At 40.6% G+C, this 18656-nt stretch overlaps 1 protein-coding gene across 1 annotated transcript in view; it reads right to left on the reverse strand.

Moving 5' to 3' along the window:
* CEP290 (centrosomal protein 290) overlaps positions 1–18656 on the reverse strand; it is a 214458-nt gene that overhangs the window by 162812 nt on the left and 32990 nt on the right. The window contains exons 7-17 of the mRNA XM_075856803.1: positions 16537–16590; positions 15159–15308; positions 13112–13294; positions 11669–11758; positions 11471–11593; positions 10782–10905; positions 7882–8054; positions 6250–6412; positions 5011–5111; positions 758–845; positions 5–117 (exon numbers count right to left, since the gene is read on the reverse strand). Of these exons, the coding sequence (XP_075712918.1) occupies positions 5–117; positions 758–845; positions 5011–5111; positions 6250–6412; positions 7882–8054; positions 10782–10905; positions 11471–11593; positions 11669–11758; positions 13112–13294; positions 15159–15308; positions 16537–16590 (1362 nt within the window). The remainder of the gene's footprint in view (positions 1–4; positions 118–757; positions 846–5010; positions 5112–6249; positions 6413–7881; positions 8055–10781; positions 10906–11470; positions 11594–11668; positions 11759–13111; positions 13295–15158; positions 15309–16536; positions 16591–18656) is intronic.

Raw genomic sequence — 18656 nt, forward strand, 5'->3', positions numbered from 1 at the left:
TTACCTTTCCTTTAATGTCTTCCGTACTGTCCACCGGCATGAAACCAGTACTTTTCTGTTTAGGTGTTAATTCGGTGGAAGAGTTCCGACTTAAGAACAAGTCATCAGCTGTTAACCCTGGAACCAAAACATTTAATTCAAGAAGGGTATAAACTAGATTAAATACGGATTCAGTTATTTAATATAATATCTATTTTGTACAGGCCTTCTAAAGACAGATGGATAAAATTGATCAATCCTTGAGGAAAAGGTTAGGGCCAGTTCACACTTTTTGGGCACAGATTTTGATGCAGAAACCGCTTCGAAATCAGGGCCAAAAAAGGCAGAGGCGTTTCCCCCCCCCCAGGCAGTATTTGGCTGCTCACGGAAAAAAAAAAGCAACATATCCTTTTTTGCCACGTGCCCGCCTCTGATCTCCACTGAAATCAATGGGAGACAGAAAAAACTGCGGTGCTCGTTTCTGCAGCTTTTTTTGCTCGAAAAAAAAAAAGCTGAAAAATACATGCAGGCAGTTCTAAACCTGCCTCAAAATTCCTGAAGGAATTCTGAGGCATATTTTATTTAAGTTATCGATTCAGCCTTTTGGGGTTTACAGGTGTTTATAAAGATTGGTGGCCTATCCTCAGGATAGGCCATCAATATTAGATTGGTGGGGGTCTGACTGTCGGCACCTCCGCCGATCAGCTGTTTATTCCCTCTTAAGTTGAGAATAAAGCCAAAATCCATCACTGGTAGATAAAAATATATCTCTTCTTACCTAGAGTTGCCAACTTTTTTCCTTTTTCTTGAGCCAGCTTGCGAACTTGTTTTTTAAGTTCAACTCGTTCCTCTTCTAGTCGCTCAATCTGTTTTGTTACAACATAAACTTTACTATCACAGTCCATAAACATATAGCTATCTAGATATACAGACTAGATATACAGACTACTTGATTATCACATTCAGCTCTAAAACATACAGATAGACCCCATTTAGGATTTTCATAAAGCCCTTCAGGAATGTATCACATTTTAAAGTGTATATCTCTCAGCAGGCAACAGTTTTGTGTAAAATCAAAAAATGCAAGAAAGAAAACTACAAATTCACTAGATCAAATAGACTGATGCCAAATAAAATATTCAGTTTCTCCCTTAGTCACAAGAATGTCATTTCATTGCATGTAAAAGTATTTTATTTATGCAAGATAGCTTTTCAGCTCTTTTACCTACATAGTACTGACGTTTCGGCTGTTTTATACAATCAAATAATTATGGGAGATAAGAGGTTTTTTTGAATACTCACCGTAAAATCCTTTTCTTGTCCAGTCCATTGGGGTACACAGACTGTAGGATATATGCGGTTTTCACTAGGAGGTATGACTCTAAGAAAAAAAAAGTGTTGGCCCCTCCTACACTATATGCACCTCATATAGGCACTGAGCTAGTTAGTCTGAAAATAATATCAGAATCCGATAAGAGAACCAGGTCTGATGGACAACTTTATCAACTTCATCACAAATGAGTGGGAGGAGTGTCCCCTGATGGACTGGGCAAGAAAAATTTTTTGCAGGGAGTACTCAAAAAAAAAATTAATCTTTTCTCATTTGTTTCAAGGGGACACAGACCGCGGGACATCTCAAAGAAGTCCACATGGATAAGAACCAAGGAAGAAAGTTTGAAAGTATCTACTCCATAGATGCCTACAAAACCTAGCGACCAAATAAAGCATTTATTGATGCAATAGTACATACCCCGTAGAGATTGGTAAACGTGTGCAGAGACGACCGGGTAGCCACCTTACACCGCTGAAGCGCAGAATCCTGATGGTGCACAGCCCAGGTAGTACCAACCACGCTAGTGGAATGGGCTGTAATCCGAAACGTGCGCTTCATTTCCCTTGATCCGCTAGACATCACGAATAACCAATTGCACCCATAAAGCAATTGTAGAATTAGAGGCCACGAAAACCCTTCCTCGGACTCTCCAGAACCATGAACAAGGAGTCAGACTTGCGGAAAAAGGAAGAGTGCAAGAGGAAGACCCGCAAGGAGCGGACAATATTAGAATTGTGTAGAGAGCGTTCCTTAGGATGCACTGGAAACAGGCAGAAGGATGGCAAAATTAAATCCTAGTTGGGGTGGAAGGATGAGACCCCCTTTGGTAAAAAAAAAAAAAGAGAATACAGTGTGAAGTATCACCTTATCCTGGAGGAGAGTTTAAATACGGTGGATGACAAGAAAGGGTCAGCTCAGAAACCCTCCAGATGGCGGTCACAGTCACAAGGAACACCATCTTCCAAGTGAGTAGACGCAACAATATTTCTTAAAAAAGGTTGAAACGGAGCAGACTGCATCGTAGAGAGAATGAAGGTGAGATCCCGATGGAAACGGGGGACGTCAGAAGGGCACCGCGTGGGAAATCCCCTGTAAAAAAGTCCAGACATCGGATTAATACCCCAGAGGTCTGTTGAAAAGAACGGACAACGCAGATACTTGCAATTTATAAAGAGCTGAGGGCATGACCACGATCAAACCCTTCCTGGAAGGAGAACACCAAGGGAGGAAGATTCCAATCCTCACACTATTGCAAATATGATTTCAGAGTGTGGCGATAAATGTGGGCCGAAGAAGATTTTCGAGCCTTCAAAATGGTGTGGATGACCTGCTGCGATAAGACTTGTGCCTTCAGCACCATGGAATCAATTGCCACGTCGCTAAACCTAGTGACTGTAAATTCAGGTGGAAGAGAGGCACGAGAGAGCAAATGGTAAGTGCCAGGAAACATCAGCCACATCAGCATACCAACAATGACACGGCCAGTCTAAACTGATGAGTATGGCTGGAATCCCCTTGGCTTTAATCCTCCTTAGTAGGAAACCAGAAAATAAGGCTGAATTGATCCTATGGGGCCACAGATTGTCCACCACAGTGGTCCCAAAACCAGGAATTTAGTAGAGACACCAGCAAGTCCACAAATTTGGTTGAACACCTCGTGCTGAAAGTCCAATTCCCCAAGAAATTTGGACTGCCGAGAAAGCAGGAACGAGAAGCTTCACTCACTCCAGAAACGTGGCTGCTTTCTTCATGGTCACCGAACTTCACGCCGGTGATGAACACCATTACTAAGAAATTAGTCTCCGACAAGGAGTCGAAAAGGACTGGTTGAGTATCCAGAGTGATCTATAGACAGATCATCCTTCCAGGTCGTGTGCTTGATGATTATATGTCAAAATAGGAGACAACTGAAATCCCTCAGGAACGAAGAAGTGACATCCCCACTGATAGAATTTTGGTGAAAACCTGTAGGGCCATCGACGGGAGTTCTACAAACTGGTAGGGGTGGGGGAGAACGGCGAAGCACAAAGAGTGCTGGTGGAAAATGTGGATGTGTAAGTACAGGTCCTTGATGTCCGCTAAGATGAGAAAGTCCCCTTGTACCGTAGAGGTGATAACCGCCTGGAGGGACTCCATGTGAAAATTATGGATCTTGACAAAGACGTACAACTGTTTGAGGTACAGGATTAATTGAACTGATCCGCTCAACTTGGGAACAACAAAAAGCTTGAAATAAACTCCTCGAAATTTGTGATCTGGAGAAAGTCGTATGATGACTCCTTGACTCAGGGGCGAGTCCATTACCTGAAAAAAGGCAGCTGCCCTGGCAGGTGATAAAGGAGATGTGGAGTGGGACAACCTGTCGGTTGGAAGGTGTACAAATTCGATCTTGTACCCTTAGGAGACTACTTTTCACACCCTGGCATCAGAGATGTGAGATTCAGATGTCCTTTAAATGCAGACGTCTTTCATCCACCCGAGTGGGGGCACAGCTCCAGGTGGAACTGGTCTTACCCACTGCAGGCTTAGTGGCCGGAGGTTGAGGCAGCAAAAGGACTGGGGCTTAAAGGAAAGTTTGTTTTTGGAGTCCTGGTGGGACAGTTGCTTGAATGCTTGTCGACCAAAGAATCTGTAAAAGGGCAAAAAAAAGTCACGGTTTCCTGAGAGTGGCAGTACAATGAACCTTAGTTTGAGGCAGGTGAGTGCTATTTCCACCTGTTGCTACCGAGATGATTTCGTCCAGGCGGGTCCAGAATAGACGGCAGCCAGCAAAGAAAATGTGTTGGCAGACCAGAATTTAATCTATGAAGTCTAACGCATGGCAAAGAGACACAAAGGGGTGTGAGCCACAAAACTGACCTGCATCCAGGGAGGCTTCACACAGATACTTGGTAACGCTAGACAGCTGGTGAGAGAGGTCTACACTGAAAACAAAAATGACAGCTTGGAGACGTGGGACATAGGGGGCTATGTCCCTACTTAAAGGTACCCAGAAGAGAAGCCCAGCGGCCCACATTGTAGCGGCACTAAAAGGAAAAATTGTCGTTCGACACAGGAGCGTCGTGAGAGGATGTGCACCATAAAGATGTGCCAGGATTGCACCAGGCACACAGAAAGAGCCAACTCGCCACTTAGGGAGAGAGGAGAGTTCATACTTACCTGTCCCGAAGTCCTAAATATGTAGGGCAAGGAGGGAAGTCCCTTCCCCGTGCCAGCTATGGTGAGGTAGGACACTGGTAGGGTGTAAAGGGGGTAGATCCTAAGGCTGGTCTGCGACTGAAGACAAAAGACTGCAAGCTCCTCTGTGTGGCAGGGGGATACAGTGTTTCCCCGCTAGAAGAGAAAAAAAATAAGCATAACAAAAAGCAAAGGACACCCTGCTGTACCAGTAGGGGTGTCTGCCTCCTATGGACACTAAGCTAAGACTGAATAGCTCAGTGCCTGTAGGAGGGGTATATATTGTAAGAGGAGCCAACACTTTTTTTTATTCTTCGTGTCACGCCTCCTAGTGGCAACAGCATATACCTTACGGTCTGTGTCCCCCAGTGAGACGAACAACAAATTTCCTTTTGTCCTATAAGTGCCATCTCACCCCCAACCCAAAAAAAAATAAAAATATTGAAAAAAAATAAAACCTCTATCTTGTCTCACCAAGAAAATTCTATAATGCAATATTGAGATAAAAAAACAGATCTTACCTCTTTTAAAAGAACCTGGTTTTCGGCTCTGTACTGCTGCTGCTTAAGAGCCTTTACATTTTTATATTCAGTCAGATCGATCACAGTTTTGGGATCGAGTCCTGTTATACAAGATTTAAAATATTTAATTTAATGAAAATAAAAAGAAAGAAAATCTTATGCAAGTTTTCAGACTATAGGTGCTTAAAGCGAAGCAGCACTTTCTAGAAGCTTCACTTAAATAACTGCTGGCTTTAACTTTAGTATCCCTTTGAATATATATATCAATTAATGTTTTCTCTATTACTCTGAAGTGCCTTGTTTGAATTTATACTAACCCCTTAACGACCGCCAAAACGCTTTTTACGGCGGTCACTAAGGGGCCTTAGGTTACACCGCCATTATTTTACAGCAGCCTACACTTAGACTTGCACTAGTGACCCATGCTGGGTGAGGCAAGTGTTTAATAACAGCCAAGGTCCGGCTATAGCGGCCGGGATAAGAAACACCTATAATCCCGGCCATTTAACTCAATATATCTAAGTCAATAGTGACTAGGGCACCAAAGTGAAAGAAAAAATTGTCTCCGTCTGTAAACCCATCAGCAACCCCGAAACGAGATTGCAGGGTGCCGATGGGTTGCCATGGAAGCCGGAGGTCTAACAATGGCCTCCAGGTCTGCCATGTACGGAAGTCAGAGGCAAGTCCTAATAGGTTCCCTGTCAGTTTAAAATTGACAGGAATAATACATTGCAATGCTTGTAATAATACATTGCAAGTATAGCAATGTATTATAGAAGTGATCAGACGATCACAGTCTAGCCCTCTACTGGGAAAAAAAAAAGTTCAGTAAAGAGTTTTGTATGAGAAGAGAACTAAAAAACAAACCCGCTTTTTTCCATAAAAGACTTACATTTTATATAAAAAAATAAAAATAAATACACATAATTGGTACCGATATAGCCGTAACGACCTGAACAATAAAATTATCAGGTTTATTAATCCCACGCAGTGAGAACCGTAAAAATTAAGACGTAAAAAACAAATGCCAGAATTCCTGGTTTTATTTCTTATTCCAACTCCAAAAAGATGGAATAAAAAGCTAAAAAACAAGCCCCCATACAGCTCCATCAATGGAAAAATAAAAATGTTATGGGTCTTGGAAGGTGGCGAATACACATTAACACCTTCCCTTCCAAACGTTTCTAATATGTTCAGTCCATTTCACTCATCCAATAGCCTATGAAAGTAAACACTTACCTAGACGTTCCCGGAAATCTTCGTTTTCATCAAGAACCTCATTCACTTTTAGCTCTAGTTTGTTGATATCTGTAGTAAGTGTCTCAATTTCACGATCCCTTATTTTTAGATGTGTCTTTAGTTCTTTAATTTCAGCAACGGCTTCCTCTAGACCATAAATTCCCTTTAAGTGAACATACGTAATTATTGTACAATGAGTGTAAACCGCACACATGTATGCAACTTTCTATGCTGGCAAGGATAAATAATCTTACTTATAAATAATCTTACTTATAAATAATCTTGCATATAAACATAGCTTGCAAGAACTGAATAGATTTAAAAAAGACAAAATGAGAAAACATATTAAAAGAAGGAAATCTGGAAGCGTGACTAGAGCTACACACCAACTTCCCCCCTCTTTGAAGACTATTTTACAGCTTATATAGAGATGTCAATATACAAAGTTAGATCACTTTATAAATACACTGCATTACTTATCTTGCAACCCGTATTAAAATCCTGAGCAAAATACACAGCTCTGCGTTTCGCTAGATATTCACAGCTCAGCTGAGCTCCAGTAACGCATTGGGACAGCAAGTTTATTTTCCTACTTCAGATTTTAGTAGTGTCTGGTGTAAAGACTATACGGTTTGGAAAATTCAGCAATGACCTGCAGAATTGTGAATGCAGCTCTAGACAACAATATAGGCTGTAACTCAACCAGGTATTTACAACATTACTGTGATTTTTGTGTAGATTAAAGGGGCTGTCCGGGTTTGTTAAAAAAAAAAAAAAAAAAAAAAAAAAAAAAAGAAGAAGGACTACCACCAGCAAATGATAAAGAGGAAAAAAAAGAGCCATTACTAACCTTTTAAATACCCTGCCAGTCTTTGTGTACTTTTCTCAAAGTGATGGCGTTCCGTACATTCATGTGACTGCTGTAGCCAATCACTGGCCTCAGCACTCTTGTGCCACACATGCAAAAAAATCACCGCTGAGGACAGTGATTGGCTGCAGCAATCACATTGATGTACGGCACTTCAAGGCTGACAGCAAAGCAAACAAAGGCGGGTACCACTGGAGCGTCAGTGCTGAAGCAGCAGGGGATTTAATAAGTGAACAATGGTTACATTTTTTAATTTATCACATTTCCTGTTAGGGCCGGTTCACATCAGCGTTGGCTTTCCGTTGAGGGGTTCCGTCGGAGGTTTCCGTCGTGGAACCCCGCAACGGAAAGTCAAATGGATTGATATCAATGGTGATGGAAACATTGCTAATGGTTCCTGTTTGTCACCATTTCGTCAGGTTTCCTTTTTTCGACTGCGCTATTGATTCAGTCGAAAAAATGGAAACCTGATGGAACGGTGACAAACGGAAACCATTAGCAATGTTTCCGTCACCATTGATATCAATGGTGATGCAAACGGAAGCTGTGGTTTCCATTTGACTTTCCGTTGCGGGGTTCCACGACGGAAACCTCTGACGGAACCCCTCAACGGAAAGCCAGCGTTGATGTGAACAGGCCCTAATTAGCCCATTTATTTTTATTTTATAAAACTCCCGGACGACTACCTTTAATTCTTTATGTAAAGTGTACATTGGTGTTCAAAAATGAACATACGCATTAAAGAATGCAGAGCCCCTGCTTACGGTTTCATACTCTTTCATTCTCCTAATAGCATCAATCAGGTCTTTATCTTTTTGCTGTGCATCATTGTCAGCCAATTCTGCAACACGTTCTGCTTCCCTAAGCCTTTGCTCTGTAAGCTGCACAACCGCTTCAAGCTTCTCAGCCCGATTATGCATTGCTTGATTTGAGTCACCTAAGGCACAGGGATTAAAAGAAAATTTTGGTAATAAATATTAGTTTCAATTTTCATCTTCAAAATGTAATTAATCCTTTTAAATGGCCATGTAACATTGAAATCCTTGCTTTATATCATCAATGTGCTGCTCCATGTACCGTATCAGTAATAGATGTAATTCGTTAAAATAGAGAAGCAATATCCTCCAAAAATGTGATTTTGTTTTTAAAAGGTCCATGCAAAAAACAATATGTATATTTTAAGGGCTTGTCCACACACAACGGAATTGCTGCAGAAAATTTCTGCAGCAATTCTGTTGAAAGTAGGCAACTTTCCGCTGCGGAAAAAATGCACCATTTCCTGCGGTTTTTACAGATGAAAATGCTGCGTATTTTGCAGCGTTTTTCACAATGGTGGGAGACGGTGACAACCCCTCTTAAAAACGCTGCAATTCAGTCCACTTTCTGCAGCAGGAATTGACATGCTGTGGTCCGAAAACACGCAATTTAAATGTCTGCTCGTTATTTTTGCACAGCACGTGGATGAGATTTGTTAAATCTCATCCACTATGCTGGTACTGTAGTCCGCTGCGTATTTTCCATCCGCAATTCCAGATGGAAAAAACGCATCAAATCCGCAACGTGTGGACGAGCCCAAAGACAAGTAATAAAAGTATTTGCATTCCATGTTTGTAAGTTATTTAAATATTTGTCTGCTTTGGGCAATTGCTTGCCGTTAGAAGGGTACCTTGACAATAAACTGATCAAAGGATGTCCAACTGCTGGAATTCCCTGTGACCAGATGTCATTTTTGGGGGAACTTGGCAGCAAGCGTTCAATTCTCCTGCAGTAATTAATAATTGCACAGTCCCCATTGAAATCAATGTAATGCAAGTAAGTGATAGAATACTTTAGAGTGAGACTTTTTGTAGCCTCTCTCCTCTTTGGCTAATAGATGAGGGTCCTGAACGGGGGGACCTTTTTTAATCAGCTCAAAAGTTTTTACCAGGCCATTCGAAAATGGGTTTTCTACATCAGACAAAATCTTTAAAGCGGTTACTCACTGTGAACAACCTAAACTTATTTGCCCCACTTCTGATGCTGATCTTATGCCAGGGGTTACTGCTGATAGGACTGGGAACAAGAGCGGACGTGACTGCTAAGCATTTTATGGTACCAATGAAGAATTACAACACACAAATGAAACAAATGGCCCATTCTGTGCAGGGTCTTCCAAAGTGAGATTGGCTTAAAGAGGCTCTGTCACCAGATTTTCAAACCCCTATCTCGTATTGCAGCAGATCGGCGCTGCAATGTAGATAACCGTAACATTTTATTTATTTTTTTAAAACTAGCATTTTTGGCCAAGTTATGAGCATTTTTATATTTATGCAAATGAGGCATTCTTAAGTACAACTGCGCATGTTTAAAGTTATGTACAAGTGGGCGTGTATTGTGTATGTACATCTGAGCGTTTTTACTTGTTTTACTAGCTGGGCGTTGTGAATAGAAGTGTATGATGCTGACGAATCAGCATCATCCACTTCTATTCACAACGCCCAGCTTCTGGCAGTGCACAGACACACAGCGTGTTCTCGAGAGATCACGCTGTGACGTCACTTCCTGCCCCAGGTCCTGCATCGTGTCGGACGAGCGAGGACACATCGGCACCATGCGACAGAGGCTACAGTTGATTCTGCAGCAGCATCCGCGTTTGCAGGTAAGTCGATGTAGCCTCTGTCGCCTGGTGCCGATGTGTCCTCGCTCGTCCGACACGATGCAGGACCTGGGGCAGGAAGTGACGTCACAGCGTGATCTCTCGAGAACACGCTGTGTGTCTGTGCACTGCCAGAAGCTGGGCGTTGTGAATAGAAGTGGATGATGCTGATTCGTCAGCATCATACACTTCTATTCACAACGCCCAGCTAGATCTCTGGAGAACACGCTGTGTGTCTGTGCACTGCCAGAAGCTGGGTGTTGACGAAGAGAAGTGGATGATGCTGATTAGTCAGCATCATACACTTCAATTCACAACGCCCAGCTAGTAAAACAAGTAAAAAACGCCCAGATGTACACACACAATACACGCCCACTTGTACTTAAGAAAGACTCATTTGCATAAATATAAAAATGCTCATAACTTGGCCAAAAATGCTCGTTTTTGAAAAAAAAAAACACGTTACTGTTATCTACATTGCAGCGCCGAACTGCTGCAATACGAGATAGGGGTTTGAAAATCTGGTGACAGAGCCTCTTTAAAGGGGTTGTCTGGGCAAAGGGGATAGGTCATCAGTATATGATCGGTGGGGTTCAACTGACTAGGAGCAGAGTTGCAGTAGTGCAGCACGGCCACTATACAGTGTACGGAGCCATCTGCTTCCAACACCGGCCACTGCATAACATCCGGTGCCTGGAGGCACCCGGAACAGTTCATCGGTGCGGGGTTCGGACCCCTACCGACCATATACTGATGACCTATCCTGTGGATAGGTCATCAGTATGAAAAATTGCCTTGTGCCCAGACAAACCCTTTAAATGCACAGAAGGAACATATTTTGCGAACAGTACAGATAACGTTATAGCGGTTTGAGCAGTCTACATTACGATATGCTTCAAGGTTCATCAAAGGCCAACAGCCAACAGCACAGGCTGTTAAATACCGCCGTAATTCTTAAAATAAAATAATGCAACAAAAAGATAGTAACTAGGAATATAAAAAAGGTAAATATAAAGAATGTAAATATACCTTTTCTGGGCTGTAATTTTCGTTTTAGGTCTTCAATATGAATTGAATGTGATTCCATCTCTTTAGTGTGCTGTTCTAATTGCTCGGTCAACATCTTGATGTGATTATCCCTTTCTTGCAATCCCTAAAATAAAAATAAAAAACCCTCTCTTGCAAGCCACTAAAATACAACAAAGCAAACTGTACATAATCAGTACTTGAAAAACGATCACTCCTTAGGCCTTTATCAGGATTATGGTCCTGGGTCGAAACGCGTAGCTTCCAGAACCATATACAGAGACATATGCTGTTATGTTACGCATGTCCTTTTAATAAAATAAAGCGGTTTTATACCTTACCCACTGAGATGCCATTCCATTACTGGGGACGTGGCTGACTTCTAACGTGAGTGCAGGAGCGCCTTCAACAAGGAGTGATCGTTTTTCAGATCTCGCTGAGTATTCGGCCATCGGTGTCCACTCCGAGGGCCAGCCGGCTGCCTAACTATGGAGCATAATGGCTCCACATGCTACATTATCGAGTTGTGCCGACCTAACAGCACAACTAAAGGAGGTGAGTGAACTTTTTATAAAAACACACCTTTGTCATTACCATCCACGTTTGAATCGATGATATCACCTTAGAGGAGCGCTTTGTGTCTGTATTTTTATCCCCATATCCCTATCATAGTCAGTACTTGGGAACATTACCTGTTGGAGAGCTAAGACACTGCTCTTATCTGCATCCAACTCAGCAATTTTCAATTTTTCTCTCAGGTTGTGCACCATGTGCTGATACTCCGTTATCTCTTCATCCTTGGATGCCAAAATCATCTACAAGACAAAGAGTCAATATACAAACCGCAAAAGATGTGTCTTATTATTCTTTAAAACAACATGTGTCCATACCTTCCATTCCTCTACTTTCATATTTACTGCTACCATAACAGGATCATCTTCTTCATTCTTTGCTTTTAACTGTTCTGTTAGATCTATAACCTGAATAAAAGATGCAACAAGATGTGCTGTAAGATATACAAAAACATAAAGGAACTGCACAATATTGCACAAAGAGGTACACACCTCACTCAGATATATCACGATTTTGTGATATAATCCAACGTATAGAAGATCGTACTGCGAAGCTTCAGCTATATCAAGAGCTTATTTCAATTATCAAAAAAAAGATTATAAAAATGCTCTTTTAAACATTTTATGGGTGAATAAAGCTATCCACAATAATTTGGACTTTTTGGAGTGCTGTCTTCTATTCATTGGATCACAAAAACACATATAAAATATTAACATTTAAAGTGCTGAGCACGGTCGTTTTCCTTTTTGAGCATTATAACCCGCATTTAAAAAGCTATGCTAGTGCTTGTATTATTTATGTGCCACCAAGCAACAGCCGCTTTATACATTACTAGTCATCAATTTAACAAAAAAAAAAAAAGTATGTTGAACTTCAATGGCAACTAAACCTGGTTTGCAGATTATAAAACGTAAAAGCTTCTAAAAGAGCTACTGTTATAATTCACAAATATACATGTAAAACACGGTCAGAGGCTCCTCGCAGATTTAGTCATATTGGACAGGAAAAATAACACTACAAGTCAATGAGGTCCGTCAAGTGCTGGTGGTATTGGTTGTGCAATTATAAACTTAATATAAACTAAATATTTCGGAAAGTTTTCAAAACTGGAGATAAGTAAGCCGATTTCGATGTACGAGAAACTAATTTTTTCCAGTGCAGTTTATGGGGTACAAATAAATTACTCTGTAATTTATATAATTTTTTTATGTCGGCAAGAATATAGAAAAAAAAACAAAAAACTACTTTAGGAAAGGTTTTATTTTTTTTTATACTGTCCACACTTTACATTAAAATAACTTGTTAAATTTATTCCTCAAACTAATACGGATACCTAATATGTGTAATTTTTTTGTTTGTATATGAAGAATCTTTTTATAATGTTTTGTAGGCATTTATAAATTGTATTAATTTTTTTGAAGTCTCTAAATTAATTTTTGTATAACTTTTTTTTTTAAATACATTTTCTATCCCCAAGAAGGGGATTACTATTTTCCTCCTGTATGCTAGTGTGTTATGCTCTGTGTCACTATACCATATGCTGCTGTTAGGGCTAAGACTAAGCACCTGCATCGCTCGCTATCAAAAGACAGTGGCCAGTCATTAGATTAAAAATGATGTACAATAAAACAAAATGTTGTTTTTCTTATTACAAATCTACTTTTTTAATTTGATAGGCACACAATAATTGAAAACTATTAATAAGCCCCCAATGTACAATGTTTTATATTAAAGTGACATACGGATTAATTACAACACACCTGAAGTCTGTAGTGCTCTTTCTCCTTCCTTAGTTGGTCCATTACACTGTCACTATGCTGCACCATTAGCTTCATTTTGCTGTACTCATCGGTCATTTTCTCCATTTCCTGAACAGATTCTTCCAGATTCTTCGTCATTTCCTGGTTCTGGGCTTCCAATCTCTCATTTGCTTCACTCAAGCTCTGCATTATAAAAACGTGTGCAATGTGACTATATGTACTAAAGTATTGGGGCCCCTACACATTACACCTACAGTAGTTTTCATGACATCCCATTCTAAATCCATAGGCATTAATATGGAGTTGGTTCCCCCTTTGAAGCTAAAACAGCTTCCACACTACTGGGAAGGCTTTCTATAAGATTTTGGAGTGTTTCTTTGGGAACTTTTGCCCATTCATCCAGAAGGGCATTTGTGAGGTCAGACACGGATGTTGGATCAGACGGCCCCGGCTCACAAGCTCCGTTTTAGTGCTTCCACACCAAACTCACCCAACCAACGAAGCCTTTATGGACCTTGCTTTGTGCACTGGAGAACACTCATGCTGGAACAGAAAAGGGCCTTCCCAAAATGGTTCCCACAAAGTTAGAAGAATACAATTGTCCAAAAAGTCTTGGCATGCTAAAGCATTAAGATTTCCCTTCACTGAAACAAAGGGGCCTAGATCAACCTCTGAAAAACAACCCCACAGCATTATCCCTCCTCCATCAAACTGTACAGTTGGCACAATGTAGTCAGGCAGGTAACGTTCTCCTAGCATATGCCAAACCCAGACTCGTTCATCAGACTGCCAGAAAGAGAAGCGCGAATCACCACTCCACAGAACACGTTTCTACTGATCCAGAGTCCACGTACTTTACACCACTCCATCTAAAGCGTGGCATTGTGCTTGGTGATTTAAGGCTTGCGTGCAGCTGCTCGGCCATGGAAACCCATGCCATGAAGCTCCCGGCGCACAGTTTTGTGTGGCTCATGTCAGGAGGTTTGGATCTCTACAGTTACTGAGTCAACAGAGCGTTGGCGACTTTTATGCAGTAGGCGATTCAGCACTCGGCGACCCCACTCTGCCACTTTGTGGCTGAGATGCTGTGGTTCCTTAACACTTCGCTTTTCAATAATACCACTCACAATTGAACACATTTCATTATCTAGGAGGGAAGAAATTTCCCAAACTGACTTGTAACGATGGCATCCTATTTCAGTACCACGCTGGATTTTAGTGAGCTATTTAGAACGACCCATTCTTTAACAAATGTTTGTGAAGGCAGACTGGATGGCTAGATGCTTAATTTCATATACCGGTGACAATGGGACTGAGTAAAACACCTGAATTCAATGATTAAGAGGTGTGTCTTAATACTTTTGTCCATATAGTGTATCTATTTTGAGGAAACAGGGCCTATTAAACTATATAACATACTGTAATTAAAACAGAATTCCAATTGAGTAAAAACAATTATACTTAAGCCACTACCCAATGGGCGAAGCTTGTCTGCTACTTTTTTTTTCTTAGCTTTGATCCATTGTGGCACAGCTAGGATCAGTGATTACAACTTGGCTGTATGGTATTCTAGCTGTAAAGGAAGTCTAAACAAACCTCCTGTCAGTAGCTCAGATTGCAGCACTTTCATTCCCTTATGCTTTACACTGCGATACTCCCTGTGATCAGTTTGCCTGCCGTGATTAGGCGCAAGCCCAATACAAGCTCACTAGGAAGTCAATGCATGTTGGGAAGATTTACCTTACAGCAAGAATAGAATGACTATAAATTACAAGCAACTAAACCACCAGTGAAATAAAGGAAGACTATTAGTTCATTTCCACACACTTACTAAGGTAAATCCTCAGTAAGAGTAGAGTCTAGAGTTCCGCTTTAACGAACACATGTATTATTGGACAAATCACACCGTATTTTATACTCCATTTCTCTCTAGATAAATTAATTTATTCTTGCACTTTCACCATGTAGGGTGGTAGTAATTATCCAATAGTTATTGCAAGCGGATGCTTCCTGTGTAGAGAAAACCAGGGATGACCGTAGAGAATACCTGAATTTCATCAAGATATTGTACAAGCTCCATGTTCTTTTTTGAAATGAGAGTCTTGTAGTCCTGCCCCTCTCCACGTGACATAAGCGATTCTCTTTGGGAGTCAATTTGCCTCTGGTAGTCGATTACATCTTGACGCAGTTGTTCATTCTGTTTCCAAAATAAACGGCACATTAGTCCACCAAAAAAAACTTAAAACAATTTCTAATCTACTTTATCAACATAATAGTACTAGGTCTAACAAGAGCAACACACCTCACCTTCTTCTTAAGAGATTTTTTCTCCAAAATTAAGAAAAAGGTAGAAGGAAAAGCAACACATAATATTAGACATAAAGTAATGATGCAAAATTATAAACATAAGAGGGAAAGGAATAGAGCAATAATATTAAAAAAAAACAAAAAAAATAAAATTTAAATGCCTACCATATTTTTAAATGAAGCGAGACGCACACAGATTAATAGATTAATTTTACACCAACACACATAAAAAATACATAGATTAAAAGAGAAACAAACAGAGGCCGAGAAAGATTTATATGCAGAGTATTATATATATATCTCCATTCTATATATACATACTTCAGTAGCAAAACTACAGATGAACCATGTGGCAACACGTTGGTGTCACCCGTTGTTGCTTTAATAGTTGTAAAGTCCTTGCATCAAAGCAAAAATTGTGTAAGAAATTGTGTCTTGATCTCTGACATAGCAGGGTTTGTGTATAAAACAGTACTATAAAAATTAGTTTTTGAAGAAGGTGTAGAGAACAAACAGAAAATATTTGTTTTTAAGATTGGGCATACATGGGTCTACATGCTGTAGATATTAATTTTGACAGCACGACCTAATATCAGTGGTGATATATTTCTGCCTGTGAATGGGGTAAGTGTATAATATGTATATAATATAAGTGTGTATTATGTAATTTTTTTGATGATAGATTCCCTTATTCCCTTTAGGCCCCATTCACACGAACATGGACATCACGCGCAGCACACGGACCCATTGATTTCAATGGGTCCGTTCACACATGCTTGAGTTTTCACGCAGCGAGAGTCCGCTGCATGAAACTCACTGCATGTCCTATATTGCTGCGTTTTCACGCACCAAAGCGCCCATTGAAGTCTATGGGCGCGTGAAAACCACTCACTGAACACGGATGCACATCTGTGTGCGGTGCGTGATTTGCGCATCAATTCGATTGAAAATAAAAAAAAATTGTGCTTTGTGAGTGCGTGAATAACGCATGACACTCGCAAAGCACACTGATGCATAACGCAACACACACGGACCAGATTCACGCGCGTGTATCTGATACGCTTGTGTGATTGAGGTCTTAAACCATAAATAAAAAAAGGGGAGGGGAAATGACCAACCTCTCGGCGCAGTTTGCTGTTTTCATTATCGGTTTCTTCATTTCTGAGTGCAAGCTAAAATATATTATTGAACGTAATAATTAATGAATATTTCAATTAGGGTTATTGAATTCACACATTATATTATTGAATAACACAAATATAGACAATTAGATAGCATTTGGGATAGCATGTTCTGTCGAATTAACTGCAAAGCATACAATAAAAATGATAATCCATAAATATATCCTGTATTTTGCAGGTTTCCAACTCTAGTTAACATTTTTTATTTCCTTTAACCCTTTCACTGCCAAGGAAATATGTAATAAATCATTACAGTGGTCCCTCAAGTTACAATATTTTGAACATACAATGGGCTTTCCTGGGTCATTGTAACTTGAAACTACATTCAACATACAATGCCATAAATGGTCTGGATCTCAGGCACGTGTGATTGGCTGGAAGATCCAGCCAATCAGCACGGGCATTTTACTGGTAAAATACCTGTTGTAATGCAGGGCATGCACAGATTGGCTGTCTAGTAGCGCCTCTCTACAGTACAGTACTGTATGTCTTGTACTGCGCTTTACTTGCGCCAGAATGACTTGCTCCTTTGGACACCAGATGAGGGCGGCTCCATGTTATATTTCTGGTACACGGTGTACTGTACAGGCTACTGAAGAAGCTCCTGTCCTCGTCGTAGAAAGTGATTTACAGCCTCCAGCAGCTACAGTATTTCTGACTGTGAGAACTTGCTTTATCTGTATTGGTTATCTGCTAAATCATCGTTTTTTTTCTTATCTGTGGTTGACATTTTGGGGGCTTTGAAACCAATTCCTAGTTTTTCATGTAGTTATGGTTTCGAATTACAATATTTTCAACTTGCAATCGTCATCCCAGAACCAATTAATATTGTAGCTTGAGGGACCACTGTACTTACAATACATGCTTTATTTGTATTTTTGTGCTTATTTGTCTTCAATCCACCCTTTTCTATCGTTTCAGGTGGACATTTTGGGGGCTTCGGAAACAATTACCAGTTTTCCATAGGGTTATGGTTTTGATATACAACAGTTTCAACATATAATATTAAACACTTCTGGCCGTTATGACTTGTTTTTCGTTTTTTTTTGTTTTTTTTAGCAGTTTTACCCTGTGCTGGCTCTCTCTCAAAGTCTAAATTTTTCCCGAGCTAGTGGGTAGAGCCTAACTGCTATTATGTCGCTCATATAAACTGCACACAGAAGTGGAAAATCCTGCTCTCCCATCTCTAGCCATCACATATATAGAAGCAACAGCAGTATGGAGATTATACAGCAGTAATGAGCAGTGTAGCTGTGAATCCAGCACTGGGGCGAGATAGAACACATAGACCCCCCCTCCTTCACATCACGTTTATGGTCGAAGCTTAGCGTGTATTCCAGTAAAGCTCCTGACATACACGCTAAACGTGTCCAAAAGGGCGCCATTAGCCCAACTGAGGTCAAAAGTGTCCTTTTGGCTTCCGCTGGGCTGGCATATGGCAGCATTTCCCTATATTTTACCAGCAGCAGATCTTCACTGCAGACAGCCCTGCTTTCCTATCACTTTTAGCATCTGTCCCAGCAAAGTTAAGGTTAGGCTCTATTGAGGCTATTGTGGATCTGGACGCAAAGACATGTATCAAAAGGGACACGTTTATAGAAATTGTCCAGAAACAAATTATATCTTTTGCTAAGCAAAGGATGTATACGGTCCCAAAACAATTTTTCCCACTTACTTCTAAGATGGGGGCAGGCATTCTGATTGATTCATTTTAGAGTCTATCTTTTAATTTTAAAAAGTAGGGTGTACCCTGTGGCACTTTCGCACATCTTGTACATTTTGATACCGTACCAGACCCTTTTATTTGGGAGATATTATATGAAGAAGAGCCTCCCTTTACACCGGACTTGTCTGCCGCAATATTTTGTACGGGGGTTTGATTTTTTGGAAAACTTTGGGAATAATTGTAAAAAAAAATTAAAAATGGCCGTGAACTCTGTGGCATCAAATTGAATGTCTGAGTTGGCTGTAAAGTTAGACACCTAGGGGATATAATTGTCCGCTACTACCCATGTCAACTCGGGCAGAACAAGACCAGTGACTCTTGCGCTGTTGGG

Source organism: Rhinoderma darwinii, chromosome 3 (genome assembly GCF_050947455.1).
Source record: "Rhinoderma darwinii isolate aRhiDar2 chromosome 3, aRhiDar2.hap1, whole genome shotgun sequence".
NCBI lineage: Eukaryota > Metazoa > Chordata > Amphibia > Anura > Rhinodermatidae > Rhinoderma > Rhinoderma darwinii.